This window comes from Schistocerca cancellata, chromosome 4 (genome assembly GCF_023864275.1).
Source record: "Schistocerca cancellata isolate TAMUIC-IGC-003103 chromosome 4, iqSchCanc2.1, whole genome shotgun sequence".
NCBI classification, from domain to species: Eukaryota; Metazoa; Arthropoda; class Insecta; order Orthoptera; family Acrididae; genus Schistocerca; species Schistocerca cancellata.
In genome coordinates, this window is record NC_064629.1 from 505,133,444 (window position 1) to 505,151,884 (window position 18,441).

At 41.8% G+C, this 18,441-nt stretch overlaps 1 protein-coding gene across 1 annotated transcript in view; it reads right to left on the reverse strand.

The window, feature by feature from the left end:
* Nucleotides 1-12,271: 12,271 nt before the first annotated feature.
* LOC126184708 (cytochrome P450 4c3-like) overlaps nucleotides 12,272-18,441 on the reverse strand; it is a 151,890-nt gene continuing 145,720 nt past the window's right edge. The window contains exons 11-12 of the mRNA XM_049927228.1: nucleotides 12,690-12,869; nucleotides 12,272-12,606 (exon numbers count right to left, since the gene is read on the reverse strand). Of these exons, the coding sequence (XP_049783185.1) occupies nucleotides 12,434-12,606; nucleotides 12,690-12,869 (353 nt within the window). The 3' untranslated portion in view covers nucleotides 12,272-12,433. The remainder of the gene's footprint in view (nucleotides 12,607-12,689; nucleotides 12,870-18,441) is intronic.

The following is an 18,441-nucleotide window of genomic DNA, read 5'->3' on the forward strand; positions in this document are numbered from 1 at the left end:
ATCGTGCACATTTTGTAACTGACTTCCTTCAGGATATCGACATCGCTTGACTAGAGCTTATTCTCCAGGCATGAACCCTATCGAAAACTCCTGGGAGAGGTTGAAAAGGGTTGTTTATGGACGACGTGACCCACAAACCACTCTGATGTATCTACGCCTAATCACCGTTGAGGAGTGGGACAATCTGGACCAACAGTGCCTTGATGAACTTGTGGATACTATGCCACAACGCCCATCCAGGCTTGCATCCATGCAAGAATATGTGCTTCTGAATATTAGAGGTACTGGTGTGTACAGCAGTCTGGACCACCACCTCTGAAGGTCTCGCTGTATGGGAGTACAACATGCAATATGTGGTTTTCAAGAGCAGTAAAGAGAGCGGAAATGATTTTTATCTTGATCTCTATTCCAATTTTCTGTACAGGTTCTGGAACTCTCGGAACCGAGGTGATGCAAAACTTTTTTTGATGTGTGTATATAAAATAAAATCGTCATAACTTCTGAACGTTCAAACTGCACGGTTGGCTGAGGGGCATGATGGGAATTAGTATGTATTGATTTCGACAAGATGTGGTTCATGCAAGACGGGGCTCGACCCCATCGTTGCAGGGGAGTGTTTTATGCCCTGAAGAAGCACTTTGTGGACCACATTCTGGCTCTGGGGTACTCAGAGGCCACTATTATGTGCCTCGATTGGCCGCCATATTCTCTGGATGTCAGCACATGTGGCTCCTTTTTGTAGGGCTACAAGCCATTCATTACTCTAACCGTTTCTTAACAGTTCTTACTTTTATTAATGAACTATTCTATAGGTATTTGGTGCATAGGTGGTTCAGGAGGGAGTACACTTTTTTGCTTATGACAGATGTAGGCCTCACAAAGCATCACCAGAACCACCACTGCGCTACAAGCTGTGACACCTATGATCAATATTCTCTTTCGCTGTTTCTCGCAATACTATTGTATGTTTAGAAATATCTGCTCTGCAGTGATTCATCATTTTTGCAATGGTATGAATTCGTCTATGGAATATAGGAGGTGTGGTTTTAAGGTCACATTTAGGAAAATTAGGTTCTAGGCTGGCAACACATCTAGCTGCTTCCCTGGCCAATATAATGTAGGTTGTGTCGGATTTACAAGTCGTTCCAGTGACAGTAACAGGGAGACGTAGCATTGCACCTAGAATGCCACAGGTCTTATCATTGATTAGCATCCCATTATTTCGTAACTCCATCCTTACCACGCCTCTGGGCTGCCCTTGCTCATATCAGTTTGCTATCACCACTTCCAGTGCGAATAGTGAGTAAACCCAATGCACTCCCACTTTCATAAAATAGAGGTACACTTACCTCTGACATTCGGCTACTTCTGTCTTACCTCAAAACAGTTGTACCTCCATATGCCTGCACACTAGTTAGAACCATCCTAGTCCGACAGACAATAAAACTTTCTATTTCAAGAAGTGTGTGCGTTCCTGGCACTCAACATATTTGAAATTGGATGATGAATGCGTTCTGTTCTTCCATTCAATTGAGTGTGGGCAGGGCTAGCTTACAAATGCATAGTAAATGGCATAGCTGTTTCATTAGACTGGACATAAAATTAGTGCCCTGATCTGTGGTTATTGTTCCAGTAACACCAAATTTTAGAGCCTTTTTTCACTATGGCCTGAGCTATTGTATTCACCTTTTGATTTGTGTTTGCAGTCATTGCAGCATAGTGTGAAGTGATCTATCATAGTCAGTATATAACGGTTACCCCCTGGCTTTCAGCTGAATCGTTTGAGAATATCAAGGCCCATCATTTCAAATGGTTTGGATGTTTCTAGTAATCCCTGTAGTGGAACCTATTGATGGCTGCGGTGTGCACGCTGTGTGCATGATATACAGTTTCCAACATTTTGGTCCACGTCTTGTTTCCATGTTTTGCATCAAAATTATTTAACTTCACGTCAAACGTCTCCATCCCCCATAGCCTAACAAAACATGGTCATCTTCTTGCCTCAGTAACCTGTCCTCAACAGCTGCAAGCACCAGCATCTATGGTCTGCACTTTGTCGGTCTGCGCAGCAAGCCTTCATGTACTGCAAACTGGGGCAGTGTCCTAAATACTTTACAGTTAGTCTATGCATTCCGCCACACAGCTGCACTCTTACATGGTGCTTGTAGTGCTCTTAATGTTTCTACTTAAGCCATCAACATTGGCGTGCTCTCTACCTGGGTTATGCACTATCTTTTATTTAAACTCAGTTTCTGGGCCGAGTAGGTCAGTCTACTTGACTGCACTTTTAACTCCAGTAATCACTTCAATGCTGCATAGTCTGTTACTACCTAAAATTTTCTTGTGTTGGGGTAACAGCAAAAGTATATAATACTGTAGATGACAGCCAATACATCTTTATTCACAGCGGAATACTTTTGTTCTGCTTTATTTAGCCATGTTTATGGGTACACCACTGGGTGTTCGATACAATCCTCACTTTGGCTGAGAACACATCCAATCGCCAAACTGCTTGCATCACATGACAAAAGTTTGTGAACACCAATACTGAACTCGACCATAACTTCTGTTTTAACTTACCATCTGGACCATTGGAACGTCGCTCCTTTCTTTAACAAACGCCTTTATGACTCAACAATTTCGGCAAAACCTTTAATGAAATTTGCGATGATAACTGAAAAGCGGAGGAATGACTCAAGCTTTTTTGCTGTCTGTGGCAGCAATAAGTCACGTACTGTAGAAATAATACACGTAAGTCACTACAAAGTGGCATTCATCCAACATCAGCATCAAACGTGCTATATAGAGCCTCTTGAAGATCTCCTCCAATCGTTGTACACGTCCCGTCCCGTCCCCCCCCCTCCCCCCCATGTTTTTAGATAACCCAATTCTGTCAACATGATAAATAATGCACTGTTTTGGTTTGAATCTTCTAATTACTCCATTCAACAACATTTGCAAACTGGCTACCACATTTTTGAAACCAAATGGCATTCTACAATATTTGTAGTAACCCCAGAGGACTGCAAACACGATATTGGGCCAGTCTTCTACATCTACATCTATACTCAGCAAATCACTGCGAACTGCATGACAGATGATAGTCCCCATTCCACTTTTTCCCATTCGATTTACATATGGATCGCAGGAGGAATGATTGTTTAAATACCTCCATGCATTCTGTAGCTAATCTAATATTGTCCTCCTCATCCCTATGCGAGCGATGCATAGGGGGTTTTAGTACATTCCTAGAGCCATCATTTAAAGCTGGGTCTTCTGGGACTATTTCCAACTAGCGACACCCACTTTTTAAATCCGTATTTGGAAAGTATTTACACTGACTTACATTGTCGAAAGTCTCCGTTATGTTTGGTATACGATTTGCATCAGTGATAGTTCTCGCATTCAGATACCTGTGACCATAGCAAACTCTATACTTCCAGGTACTGTCTGGTGATATTTTGGGAACAATTACGACCGGTGTACCCAATGGGCTATCACTATGTTCAGTAATGCTATTAGCCAACTGCTGGTGAACAAATTCCTCCAATATCGGTTGCAAGTAGGATGTGATCATGGTTTTAATGGTGATGACCATCATATGACCACGATTTTAAAGTTAGTTTAAGGGAGAGTTGGGCGCAATAAATTTCAAACACATAACTGCATAGCATTTTATGGGAACGGGTAACAATGGAAATATAAATGCAAAAAAACTGCCATACTTTGCTTACTTTTACTCAATTATGTCATACAGTATGGTATCATATTTTGGGATAACTTCACAAACTGAGAAAAAGTTTTTAGAGTGTTTAAGTGCGTAATAAGATTCATTGTGATGTAAAGTCATAAATGAGTATCACACTCAAGTGTTCTAAATATGTTTGTTATAATATATTTTCTGACAAGTTCCACACCTGTGAGGCTCCCCTCATTTTTGGTCTATGGAATGAAAAATGATTCTAATCTAATCTGAACAAAAAAAATTGTTTTCATGGCATCTAATACACAAATATAATCACAATAAAATTTAACGAATTTGCACTTATATATTATGTGTACTCTACAGGTACTTGTTTACATCTACAAATTAGAGTTATGGAAAAAATATGTATTTCCACAATCCATACTTCTGTAGCTGATGTTATGTTTGACAATATGAAAAACTATTGCTAGATTACCTGCTACGTTTTGATATTCTTCCTGCCATTAAGAAATAATAAATATTGATCCTGATATCAGTGATTATATATGGGAGAAATAGATAGTCACTAAGGAAGCCAAGAGGATTTAAAAAAAATGTAATTCAGGGGATTCCGGAAGTATGGAAGATTTGTCACCCTAGTGGCAGGTGTTTTGCAGCTCTGTATGGTTTCCTGTATACTGGACCGTTATTTCCCGATGCTATTGTATGTTGTGTGACTTGTATCACTGGCAATGGCCCACTTGGATTAAACAGATCTGTAAATCGTAGTAACAATGCTTCCATTGCTGCACTCTCTCTCCTTTGGACGTGATGTAGATGCATTAACTGTTTGCTTGTGACTAAGTCCTTCACCAGACCTGACAAGATCATCCTTTTCTAGGATATATAAGTTGGCAACTAGTGTAACTTTTGACATGCCAAAGTTGTCTATGCTCACCGGAACATATAATAACCGTCAATGTCCTATAAGCTACACTTCGACGTAAAAAACAGTGTGACTATCTAGTGCATCACTGCATTCCACTGGCTCTACAACACATAATACTTCACTTAGCAGGCCAGTTCTCAACCTCCCCTGACTAACACTCCTGCACCTCTTGATACTTTATCATGCACACTGATCTTTAATGCACTTCTCTGCAGTTTATTTGCTACCACTACAATAACTGGTGAATTCCGCGGCGGTGTAGCACTTGCAGTAGTCATAGAAACAATGTTCCACTGGATAGGATTGTACACTGTGGAAGGTCAATTTTTGCGTGACACTTATCCAAAAAGTCAAGTCCTAGGATCACACAGTACCACCCGCAAACACGTGCTACACTTCCATATGCCTCTAAAATCTTCTTGTTCCGATGATAAAACTGAGCAATGTTGTCCCTAATGACATCATGTTATTCTCACCTACCCCACGTAACCTATAGCACAGAGAATTTAGTCTCTTTCTACATAAGAGGTCCAGACCGACTCGTGAGCCAATGTGCGAGCAAAAATTTTTGTTGCGTTCCATTCATTGTGCTCAGTAATCTTCACTCCATATCTGGTTACGTTTTTACAGCATTTCGTGTTACTGGGATCGCCATCTGACGGTTGGCGTTGAACGGACGGTTGTCCTGGCGCTGTCTATCCTCTTTCCGACATCTACATCTACATCGATACTCTGCAAATCGCATTTAAGTGCCTGGCAGAGGGTTCATCGAACCACCTTCACAATTCACTTTTATTCCAATCTCGTATAGCGCGCGGAAAGAACGAACATCTATATCTTTCCGTACGAGCTCTGATTTCCCTTATTTTATCGTGGTGATCGTTTTTTCCCATGTAGGTCGGTGTCAACAAAATATTTTCGCATTCGGAGGAGAAAGTTGGTGATTGGAATTTCGTGAGAAGATTCCGTCGCAACGAGAAACGCCTTTCTTTTAATGATGTCCAGCCCAAATCCTGTATCATTTCAGTGACATTCACTCCCATATTTCGCGATAATACAAAACGTGCTACCCTTCTTTGAACTTTTTCGATGTACTCCGTCAATCCTATCTGGTAAGGACCCCACATCGCTCAACAGAAGAGGACGGACAAGCGTACTGTAGGCAGTCTCCGTAGTAGATATGTTACATTTTCTTCCTAAGTGTCCTGTCAATAAAACGCAGTCTTTGATTAGTCTTCCCCACAACATTTTCTACGTTTTCCTTCCAATTTAAGTTGTTCGTCATTGTAATTCCTTGGTATTTAGTTGAATTCGCGGCCTTTAGATTTGACTGATTTATCGTGTAACCGAAGTTTAACGAATTCCTTCTAGCACTCATGTGGATGACCTCATACCTTTCGTTATTTAGGGTCAACTGCCTGTTTTCACACCATTCAGATTGTGGTGTGCCTTCGGTACACACACCATCAGATTATTTGACTTGTCGCTCTAACGAAGTAGGCGAGTGTCAGCAATATGTCTCGTGGTCTTATCGTGGCGTGTTTATCTTCTGCCGTTAGGTCAGACGATAGAAATGCCACTTGCACGCTTAGAGTAGCAGATTGACAGTGACCAATTTTAAACAGAACTTGATTAATTTTCATACACATTTATTAAAATAATAAATAACAGACATTACGTAACTTGATTCTGGATGCTGTTTACAATTGACAATCTGAAGTTCCTTTGGTCTTGGTACGTTAATCTTATTCTCACATATCTCTGATACTTGACAAAGTGTCTGTACATTTCTCTTCATGGCTATGTACAGGAATATGATAATCTTATTAGGCGCAGACTGAAACTTGACTACAGACTAAGGCAGACTGACGCAGACTAGTGCAGACTAATGCAGACTGACTAATCGGAGATCTGTACACTCGTTATAATACCTCACGCGTTCAGGTATCACTGCGCGAGTGTGATCCGCGAGGAGAAAAGGTTCTACGTTAGCAGCAATCTCATTGGCTGCATTACATATTAATACGCGGATCGGCGGAAGCAGAATTTGGTCCGTCGCTATGACAGCGCGATCTCGTAGTGCGGAGACGGACGAGCGCTGCGCCTGCGCTGTTGTGCTTAGCGGGGCGCGCTCTATTGGGAAAGTTGTGTACGCGCTGACTACGCGGAACTGTGTACACAACACAGATATATTTTCTAAATCGTTTTGCAACTTGTTTTGATCTTTTGATGACTTTATTACTCGATAAACGACAGTGCCATCTGCAATCAATCACGTGCACACTTTCGTAATATTTGGGTTGGTGGCATAGCTCCTTAACGTCACCTGTGCATCCGCATCTGCAGGGTGTTTCCGTAACAGCATGCAAAAATGTAACGGGACATAGAGAATGCTCCACTGAATAATTTGAGGTAGGGAATCTGGGCCCGGAAAAGCCAGCTTAAGCAGATATGAAAGTAAACTTGTCTACCGCTTTGTCTAGCATTACTGTTTTCCAGCTTAATTACAACTAACATGCGTACAAGTTTATACGTACAGTGCTCTTTATTTAGATGTACATTCTTTATTTCCTGCGAGGAAGAAAGGAGGATGAGCCTGATTATTAGGAAGTCATGATGCAGGCTTTGTTTACTTATTCATAAGGTGGCTCTGTTGTATCGTATTTACGTTGTCCCATGACAGAACATGCTATGAATCAACGACAGACCCATTCATTACTCAGTGCTACTCAGAGGTATATAGCACAATACGATGGAGCAGTACCGGTACTGCTTCCCAGAACTCACCGATATACACCTTGTGTATGGGGAAGTACGCTGCAATGCTCTCGCTGCTGAAATACTGTACATGGAACTATTTCCTAAAAGGTGTCATCCGTCACGACGAGTGTTTGTTTCTATTGATCGAGGAATGCGGGAGACTGGTTCACTGGAAAGAAGAAACGAGGTTCCTAGCGACATGAGGACCACTCGCATACCCGATGTTGAAGAGGTGGTGCTGGAACTTGATGCAGCCGACCCCACTACAAGTACTTCAAAATGGTTCAAATGGCTCTAAGCACTATGGGACTTAACATCAGAGGTCATCAATCCCCTATACTTAGAACAACTTAAACCTAGCTAACCTAAGGACATTACTCATATCCATGCCCGAGGCAGGATTCAAGCCTGTGACCGTAGCAGCAGCGCGGTTCCGGACTGAAGTGCCTAGAACCGCTCGGCCACAGCGGCCGGCTACAAGTACTGGTCGTATTGCACGTGAAATGGGCGCTGCACATACTAGCGTGTGGCCAGTGCTCCACGAACAACAGTTACACCCATATCACACACAAGGAGGCCATGCAATGCTTCTGACGGACTTTGCACCAAGAGTAGCATTGTGTCAGTGGTTGTTCCAACAATGGATTGATTGACCAGATTTCCCCTGAATCGTCCTGCTTACTGACGAGGTCTCATTTAATCGTGGTGGTATTTCGAGCAACAGGAACGGCAATGAGTGGGATGAGGAAAACCCTCACGCTAGAGTAGAGTCTGTGAATATCAGAACCGGCATTGTAGGCGACAATCTCACTGGGCCATATCTTCTATCTAGCCGTCCGAATGGCCACCTGTACTAGAGGTTCGTGCAAAGAGTTCTGTCTGAGCTGTTGGAGAACGTGCCCTTGGTTGTTCGTGAGAGGACAACATGGCAGTGCACTGCCTCACTTCAATGTGGATGTCCGCAACCATCTCAATGCTGTCTTTCCTGGATTCGTAGTGGAGGTCCGATTCCATGGCCTGCGAGATCACCTGTCCTGAAACCCCTTGAATATTTCCTGTGGGGATATCGAAAGTCACTTTTGTATGAGACCCCAGCGGATACGGAGATTAAATGAGTTGCCAGAATTGTAGCTGCCTGTGATGTGATTCGAAACACACAAGGGATATTTGTCAGGGTGCGTCAGAATCTTGTTCGCCGATGCCATGCTTGCATTGAGGTTTATGGCCGTCAGTTTCACCAGATTTTGTAAGATACAGCACAAATGGTGCGTTCAGGTGCGTTCATTGTGCCAGTGATGGTATTTGCAGTTAACTGTAACTAATGTAAATAAAAAGTACACATAATGTGATTTTATTCCCATTATCTCCTTACGCTGGCTTCTCCGAATCCAGGTCCCGTACCTCAAATTGTTCAGTGGAGCATCCTCCATGTCCTGTCAAATTGTTGCACGCTCTTACGGAAGCACCGTGTAGAAAATTTTGTCTCTGAGGAAAACACACTTCAGTAATTTTGTCCTCTGGTGGAACAGTCATTTTCCTCAAGCTGCGTGGCAACTCCAATAGCAGCGGCTAAATCACTCAGGTTTTCTATTCTGAACCTTCTTCACATGCTACCTGGAAGTCCCCGTAAAAACACATCTAATGCCCTGTTTCCTGCCTCCTACAGAATAACTCTGTTTCCGCATGCAGCATCAGTTCATAGGTTTGCACGCTAATTTTTCTAATCCTATCTGGAAATGTTTCTACCGATTCACTACACTTCTGCAACAGATCACTAAGCTGCTCCATAAAAAGCCTCGCACTATTCCACTTGCGGTACCTCTGGTAAAGCTCATTATCCAGCTGTTCAAATATCTGCGCTTTATTTAATCCTTCGTGGTACATGACATACATTTTCGCATTATCAGCCAGCGGTAACTGAGCTGTAAATAAGCCTGCTTCGATTGTCAAATGTCCTAATTTAATGGCAACATTCATATCATTGATAAATACAGACACATCCTCAGTTGTTTTTCCCAAAAAAGGAGTCACTAGATTAGGTGCTACAGAATCCATAGAAGGGATAGGTACATTCAACAGAGTTTTCGTCTCCACTGACTCTGACTGTATTTGACCACAACTGAATTATAAGGGATCTACCTGTTTCTGTAACATGCCACAGCCTTCTAACAATGTGACTATTTGCTTCTTCAAAACCTCGATTGCTTTATGTATCACTGCCGTATGTTTTTCTGGCATTCTACAAATGCACGAATTATTAGGGACTACTGGTGAAAGTACAAAGCCAGAGACACTAAAAAACCAATCTTTACACCTTATCATGGCCCAGTGAGAATCAGTACACTGCTTTATTTCATGGCCAACTGTTCTACAGTTATCATATGTAACTTTCACTGCCTTCATAAATGGCAACTCATGTACAGATAAAACAATATTGGCATATAACAGGGCATAAGTACCACAACCTGGAGTTGACCCTGAATTGTGACAGGTCAGCAGGGTCTTGCAGTTGTACATAAGTAACTTTCACATTTCGGTTAGTCTGTCTTAATGTCCATGGCAGCAGCACACAAAACCAAGGTCAACCGAAGATGCACTTACCAATATATAGTGCTTGACAGGCAGGTGAAGCTGCAGTTGCGACGCTGGAACCAGGTACACCTCTGATGTTCAATGCCGTCTTACAGTGAAATTTCTGACACAATATGTAGCGCCTTTGGGAGGTGGCGGTGTTGGTGGTCTGTGGGGATGGGGGAGGGGTAAGAGCTATGGTGGGTGGTGTATCATCCAGGTCAGGAGGTCAATGGTTGACCACTCAAGAGACACAGGCATGCGGACTCTGAGGATAGATACCTGTCTGACGACTGAAGGCACTATTAAAACAGTATTACAGCAGTAAGCATTTCTTGTCCACAAAATACAATAGTTAATGTACCAATTTTCACGCAGCCGCGCTGGTGGGAACACAAGGTGTAAGCACCCGACCAGTATGTGCTGACTAGAGTGTGGCCCATAGCGATAGCAGTGGTGGCAGAGCTGGTGCTGTCAGCACCAATGTTGTCACGAGGCCGTTCCCCACTACGTTAGCCTGCCCACTGCCCAAGGTGGTCAAAAGCTTCCCAGAGAAGATGGTCAGGGTTTCTGTAGAGTGCAAACAGGAAAGGCATCTACCAGCTCTGCTCAGAGTACCTGAAGCCATGCAGAAGAGTCCTGTCAACAGAGAGAGACTGTCACCATCCAAGTCCGCCACAGGAACCGAGGCAGTGTCACATGATGACAGGTCATGATCTGCTCCCAAATCCTGCTAGTTAGACTTCCAGAAGACTTGCCAGATGGTGATGGCCACAGCTCCCCATCACTCTTGACCTTGTAGTTGGCGCTGCAGCTCACAGTGAACGTGTCGATCCAGACAGGATTTGCTGCTCCATGGTAGATCAAAAGCGACTATACAACGAGAGGGTCAACCGACGTAGGCCTCGCCTCTCGACAGAATGGCTGCAAATTGAACAGAACGTCTCCAGAACAGACGCAGTATTTATGCAGGATGGGCTCATGTGCTCTGCTACAATGAGGTGGCTATTACATCATTCGCCCCGCTCTTCTCGTTCGCTCAGCTGTATTGGACGCTTCAGAATTTCATACCTTCACCTTTCGGACGCTCTTTCTGCCATGTCAGAATAACGAAGAGTTACTCTTGCATCCACCTTAAGCTTTCTTGTGACACTTCGTGCACTCACTAATATGATGATATGCCTCCATCGCCATAATGTCATTCTGCTACGTTGTTGGTTAGAGCCCTTAGGTCATTCAGGGTGTCGCAATGGCTTTCGTATTTGTAGCTGCATCATCGACAGTTATTTCTCGCTGGAATTCTGCCTCGTTACTGACTCATTCTGCTCTGCCTCTGTTATTGCCAGGGTAGATCTTTGTATATTATCTGGATGGATCAAATATACTACTATGCTGTGGAACAAACAGTTACAAAAAGGAAGAAGGAAAGTAGATTTGAGTTTATGTCCCACCAATAATGCGGTTATTAGAGACGAAACTCAAACTCGGATTATGTAAGTGTCTGGGATGGAAATTGGCATCGTTGTTCTCAAAGGACCATCCAGGCATTTTCCTAGAGCGATTCTGAGAAATCAGTGAAAACGAAAAATCAGGGTAAACGTAGATCCAGATGGCTGGACGGGATTTGAACTGTCGTTTTCCCAAATGAGAGAGTAGTGTGCTAAGCGCTGCGCCATCTCTCTGAGTCAGAATAGTTACGGCTGTCACAGTTTTTCAAAAACATAATGTCTTGAGTTATGATATCTCTGTTTCGAGTGTAAGATTATGGGAATCGTAGATAGCCTTTATGGTGTCGCTAAATCTAGGATAAAAGGGTGCTTCAACAAACTAAGACTTATAAACACTAAAATTACTGGATGAGACGTGATTGTTCGAAAAATTGAGAAGCAAAGAGCTTCTAAACGTTAGTGTGCCAGTATTCTTAGCTGCTTTTATAAAATCAACACAAAGAGCAGGCTGAAGGAATATCTGAGACTCGTCTCACTCTGTTTATAGTTCTGCTTGTGAATCCTGTATTACGACACTAATATTCATCAGCATGTACCTGAGCAAAATTTGTGGTTGTAAACACATTCAGTAGCGGGCAAGTAAAAGTTTTCAAAAGGATTTAACTACTCTTCGTATTTTTCTTGTGTAAACAGATCATTACTGAATAATATTCTGTTAAAACTATGAAGATTGTGTCAATGGTATGAGTGCAAAAAACACCTGACAACATTAGAACAAGTTTAGATATGACTGCAAGTATGGGAGTTTGTATGTTAGTCTTTCAAGATGTAATACTTTTAACAAATAAACACAGTATATACTTTCCACCTTTTTTTAAATAGGTTAACAGAACATACTTATACTTCAGCCAGATTACATACACATCCACCGTCAGTGATTAAATATATCCACAGCGGATAAGTGTAAAAATGAGTTCTATGAAAAAATACTTTTTATGAATAAATCATGGACATGCTCTTTCAGGAACTGTTTCTTTGCTTCCTAGTAAGTTTTACACGGATTCCATCTTTCGGCCGTAGAATAAGTTCCCCTGTAAGCTTAATGTCCTCAGGTTTCTCAAGAGACTCTATTCTGAAAGATCTTAAAACAGTTGATAGCACAATCTTCTCCTCCATTATTGCAAATTTCTGACCTGGAATGGGAGAAGTAAAACAGTTATATACGAATAATTAAAAACGGTTGACAGTACTGAAGTGAACACTATTAATTTCTTACCTATGCAATTTCTAGGACCTGCACTAAATGGCAAGTAAGCAAATGGATGGCGTCCCTGAATTTTGTCAGGAGTAAAACGGTCCGGATCAAACTTGTATGGTTCTGGATATAGTTCTGGATTCAAGTGCATGAATAAAGGCATCACGATACAGTGTGTGCCGGCCGGAAGTTTATATCCATCTGAAAAGAAGTGAAAAACACTGATTAACTCACTAATTTGTTTAAAATGGACAGTTAATAGCTCAAAAGTTTTGTGAAGCACTGAGGTAAATCAAGTGCATGGACTAAACGCATTAATCTATTTCCTAGTAGCCCAGTCATAGCATTACAGACTTTTATTGCAGAATATTCTTTGTTGTACATTATACTGAAAGTATTGCATAATATACCGACCGCTGACGATTAAACACCTGTAGCAATATCGTCATCATCGCTTGTAACGTTCATTTGAGCTTTCCACGATGATGCAGTATTTGAACACTGCAGACCCATTTGCTTGATGCATATTCCGTCACCGTCCTCGTCCCACTTTTCACACAGATTCTGAAATTATAACAGTCACAAGCATACTCACGGGCACTTATGTACTCACACACTCAAAACGATTTAAGCTCATAACGAAGGTAGCTGATTCACATCAAGTACTTACACCTACAATGACTTCATCGTTAATCAGTCTTTCATATATATACATATATATTTGTTTTGAGGTTAGATTGATTTGAGTGTGCGAGTACATGAGTTCCCGTGTGTGTGCTTGTGACTATTATAATTTCAGAAACAGTGTGACGAGGACGGCGACGGAATATATTCCCCCTTCAACAAAGATTTGCCAGAACATTGTGGTCGGGTATTGTTCACGGCCATGTATCTGCTGTGTTCAAATACCAAAGATGTTTCATTATCGTACAAAGCTCAACTAAACGTTAAGAGCGATGATGACGATCGTTGTGTTAAAATAAATTGCTTGTTTGCTGACTGTTTAGGAGAGCGAGCAGAGGTTGTAATATTTATAAACGATGTCGAAAGGCGATCTTGTTTGTTGTTTGGCGTTTCTGTGCGGTGTGTACGAAGACGCGTGACATCTCGATGTCGCCCCATTTGGAGACGTTTACAAACACACACACAGACACACACTCATACACACATACAGAGAGAGAGAGAGAGAGAGAGAGAGAGAGAGAGAGAGAGAGGGATGGAGAGAACGTTTAAGGAAACAAGAGGAAGACTGAAGTTCAAAAAATGGTTCAAATGGCTCTGAGCACTATGGGACATAACATCTCAGGTCATCAGTCCCCTAGAACTTAGAACTACTTAAACCTAACTAACCTAAGGACATCACATACATCCATGCCCGAGGCAGGATTCGAACCTCCGACCCTAGCAGTCCCGCGGTTCCGGACTGAAGCGCCTAGAACCGCACGGCCACACCGACCAGCTCTAAAAACAACATTATTTGGAAGTATCATGTGAGTTTTAAAGGAGTTTTGCTATTTGGGGAGTAAAATAACTGGTGATGGTCGTAGCAGGAAAATATCTAAAATCAAGACGTAGCAGGAAAATATCGAAAATCGACCGTAGCTGCGGATAAGAACGAGTATAAACATTGCATTTGAAGTTCGTACATAAGAAACGTAAGTGCTATTACTAAAAAACGCTTGTTGAGTGTTTTTACAAATCCACCTTCATAGGCGGACCATGAACATATAGATAAGAATGTCGGCACAAATCGTAATTACTCACGAAATATTTTTACGCAACAAAATTACAGCGGGAATTTAGGTTTAGTTAACTTTTCCAATTATCTACACCAAAAGAAATCATGTTGTAGGAAATGGCATTTTATCCCAGCAATTAATGAAATTCCAAGCCTAACCATTAATTAATGCAAAAGACCACAAAATGCAAAACAATATTTAGGCTTTATTTTCACTCACAAGTGTTAGAATGAAAATTTTGTATTTTCAGATTTCAATAAATTATTATACACAGTTGCCGATAGCACAGATATGCTGAAACATAGTCGGGTAACAAAATTAGCTTAAGAAAAATGTCTGATTTGCAATAACAGGAGGATGTCAATCCTATAATTTGTTCTCCTAACACGCTTGTTGTTTGAGCATCGAAAACCAAAGAATTATGGCTTCCCACATCTTGACGATACACATTTGACAGAGGACAGGTACAGAAGAGGTTTCGCCAAATTTCTTCACATATGCTAAGATATACCAGAGCTCTAAATTTAATGATTTGCATATAAGTACAAAATATAAATTAGCAATTAAATAATTATTAAGTATACCACTGAGAGGTTTGGTTGTATGCCACGTCATCGGCTAGCTGCTGATGATGGTTCCAGAAACAATCATCTGTTTTCCAGAGCGAGTCTAGGAAAAAGTCTAACCGTTAAATTACGGGCACCGGCACAGAAACGAAACCTGCAAATGCTATTTTGAAGGAATACATTGCCAAACTGCTGAATGGTGTTCTCCAACGTGTAATTAAACTATAAGATGATGGTTGTACACGGGTTGCAAAACAATTATTAATAAAAAAATTGCAGTATTTAGAAAAGATAAAAAGAAACAATTCCATTTCTGCCAGGAATGTCGCACGTGCACCGCTTCCGCGCTAGAGATCTATGCAGGTCTTCAAACAAATGATCTTCAGAAAAGGTCAGACATGACGGTGAAATGTCTTTGAGTTAGAAAATCCTGAGGCAGTTCGTATGTTCCCGCTTCAACAAAGATTTACCATAAAATTGTGGTCTGGTATTGTTCACGACCATCTGATTGGGCTTTATCTACTAACTTACGCTGTTTGTGAAGGGATTTACCTTGTCTTTCTCTGCGGTTTAGTATAAAAAACCTTTACAGTTCCAGCATGACCGGGCCCCACCACACTTTGTCGTGGACGTCAGAGAACATTTAGACAATGGTTTCACCAGTTGTTGGATCGTTAGAGGTGGGCCAATGCGGTGATCATCACGTTCTTTCGGCCTCACTTCTACGGATTTCTTTTTGTGGGAGTGATGAAACATTTGGTGTACAAGACCCCGATTGATACTGCAGAAGAGCTGTCCTCCCGTTTTCCTGAAGCTGCAGCCATTATTTGTGAATCACTAAGTGTGTTAGACAATCATTATCACGCAGATGCCAGTTGTGCATTAATTTAAACGGATGAATCAGAGGACATTTTCAGCAATACTTCTAAAACAATAGTCATCACACGGTAGTTTCAACGCCGTCTTTGAACACCACCCACGGCAACACCTTCGTGAACCTCTACCGGGGAAACGGTGCACTTATTACATTTTTGTCATGTAGGAAAATGTTTCCTGTTTCTCCTCTACACATTCTGTAGTTTTTCATACGCAGTTGTTCCGAATTAAAGAAAAAAACCTTTCATTCATTACCTAACATCCCATGATCCACCCAACAAAATTTAAGTAGCTTGCCATCCAAGGAACTTTCTAGAGATAATAAACATTTATCACTGACCAAGTATGAACTTCATACTCAGAACTAGAGTTGCAGTCAACCAAAACTATTGTTCGGTAGTTTTGGCACAGTACATCAATGACGTAGTAAATGGAAGGATTACCAGAAGTATTGGTAGCACTGGTAGGGAAAGAAACATAAACAAATGTGTGAGAGAGAAACTGGGAGTCAACCACTTCTCCTTGTTTCTTGTTTGTTTGTTTTGCACATAATTAGAGCCGCACATCGTACAGTTTTAGCCGATTATGTATTTTGTATCCTTACAAAATATAAGCTGTAGTTTATAGGTAACAACAATCAGTTGATGGTGTACCTTCTGCGCTTTCGTGTAAGGGAAGCAATTACTTCTGATGCAAGAAAAATTTACGTGCACGAACATTAAAAAATTTATATAATTGCTGTTGTTACTTTGTACTCAACAGAAAGTTCTCCATCATGATCAAAGACAAGAGTTTCCTCGTATTATTGATAAGTGCGAAAATTGTTTATAAGTAACGTGAACGTGTTTTATGTAAGCTCGGCAAAGCAATGAAGCGAAGTTTGACATGTTTCTCTTTTTTGGCTCTATTATATTACCTTTTTTTGAGGAAATTGCGTTTTTAGCGCCGTATAACTAGTCTGGTTTCGTTTTCTTATTTTTACTACAACATTCCTCTGTTACACATTACAAATCAACAATTTTTCCCCATAAAACTTGAATTTAACATTGACAGTTTCAATTTTGCTATAAGTGCTGTATATTTTTAAGTAACAGACAGGATGATAACTTTGTAGAAAAGAAATGTTCCGTAAGTTAAGCGGTCCTTTATACATCCTCAGTCAGTTTCTAGACTGTTCACCGTTTCTGGTTTCTAGAGGAATCCAGTAAGACATTTATCGCATACGCGAACAAAGGGATCGAAATGAGGTAACGCCGGGTAGGTGTGCAGCAAACCTAACGTACAAGTAACTTGGTTAGGATCTTAATTAACGAAGGCTACTACGAAAACTACCGTAGTCTACGCTAACTAACGATAATCTTTAGTAGCCTATGGTAGTTTTGCAACTATACTCAGAACTATGATGAGAACGCAATGCAACAGCAACACCTACAAGGAGAGGAGGAAACGAAATAAAACTTCACGAGTTAAGAGGGTAAGTGATGTTACTTCAGTGATTACAAAACTGAGCGTATTTACGCGCCCACTTATCGCTATGATGCTGCATTTCCTACGGCCTTGATGCACGTACTGATTCGGTTCGGAAGCGTGTCATAAAGCCGTTGTATCCTCTCCTGAGGCAAACTGGCTCACAACTGTTGTAACTGGTCATTGATGTCCTGGATACTGTCACTGGGATGGAGCTGACGTCAAAGCTGGCCCCACACATGTTCTGTCAGAGACAGATCTGAGAATCTTGCAGGCCAATGGGGCACCTCAACATTACGCAGACAGTTCATAGAGGCATGTGCTATGTGTAAAAGAACAATGTCTTGTAAAAGAAAATGCACCGCAATACTGTCCCACGAGAGGTAACACTTGAGGACGTAGGATATCCACGATGTACCGTCGTCCCCTCAGTTACTACAAACCGCGACTCGAAATCATAACCAATGGCTCCTCACACCTACTCTAGGAGTAACACCGCTGTGCCTCTCCGAAACACTCCATCGTTTCCGCTGACGATGGTCGTATAGGGTAGTGCAGAACGTGATTCATCGGTGATGTCTTTCATCAACAGTCATCTATCCCGATCATGGCACCACTCCACACACAGTGCCGGCCGGAGTGGCCGTGCGGTTCTAGGCGCTACCGTCTGGAGCCGAGCGACCGCTACGGTCGCAGGTTCGAATCCTGCCTCGGGCATGGATGTGTGTGATGTCCTTAAGTTAGTTCGGTTTAATTAGTTCTAAGTCCTAGGCGACTGATGACCTCAGAAGTTAAGTCGCATAGTGCTCGGAGCCATTTGAACCATTTCCACACACAGTCATTTGCACTGTAGCGTTGACGGCAACCAACGCATGGGACAGTAATTCCCAAGTCCGTGTGCTGCTAGTCTCTGACCAATGGTGAGGAATGACAGAGAATGTTGCAGGAAGTCCGTTACTTGTTCTCGGATGGCAGGTGCAGCTGTAAAGGGGTTAACATGTGCTTGGTGCACAGTATGACGATCCTTCCTTGTGGAGGTCAGACGTGGTTTACCGGAAGCTTGAAGACTGATGACTACACAAAAGAGACCAACACTAATGCAACTCTAATTATATACATACCAGC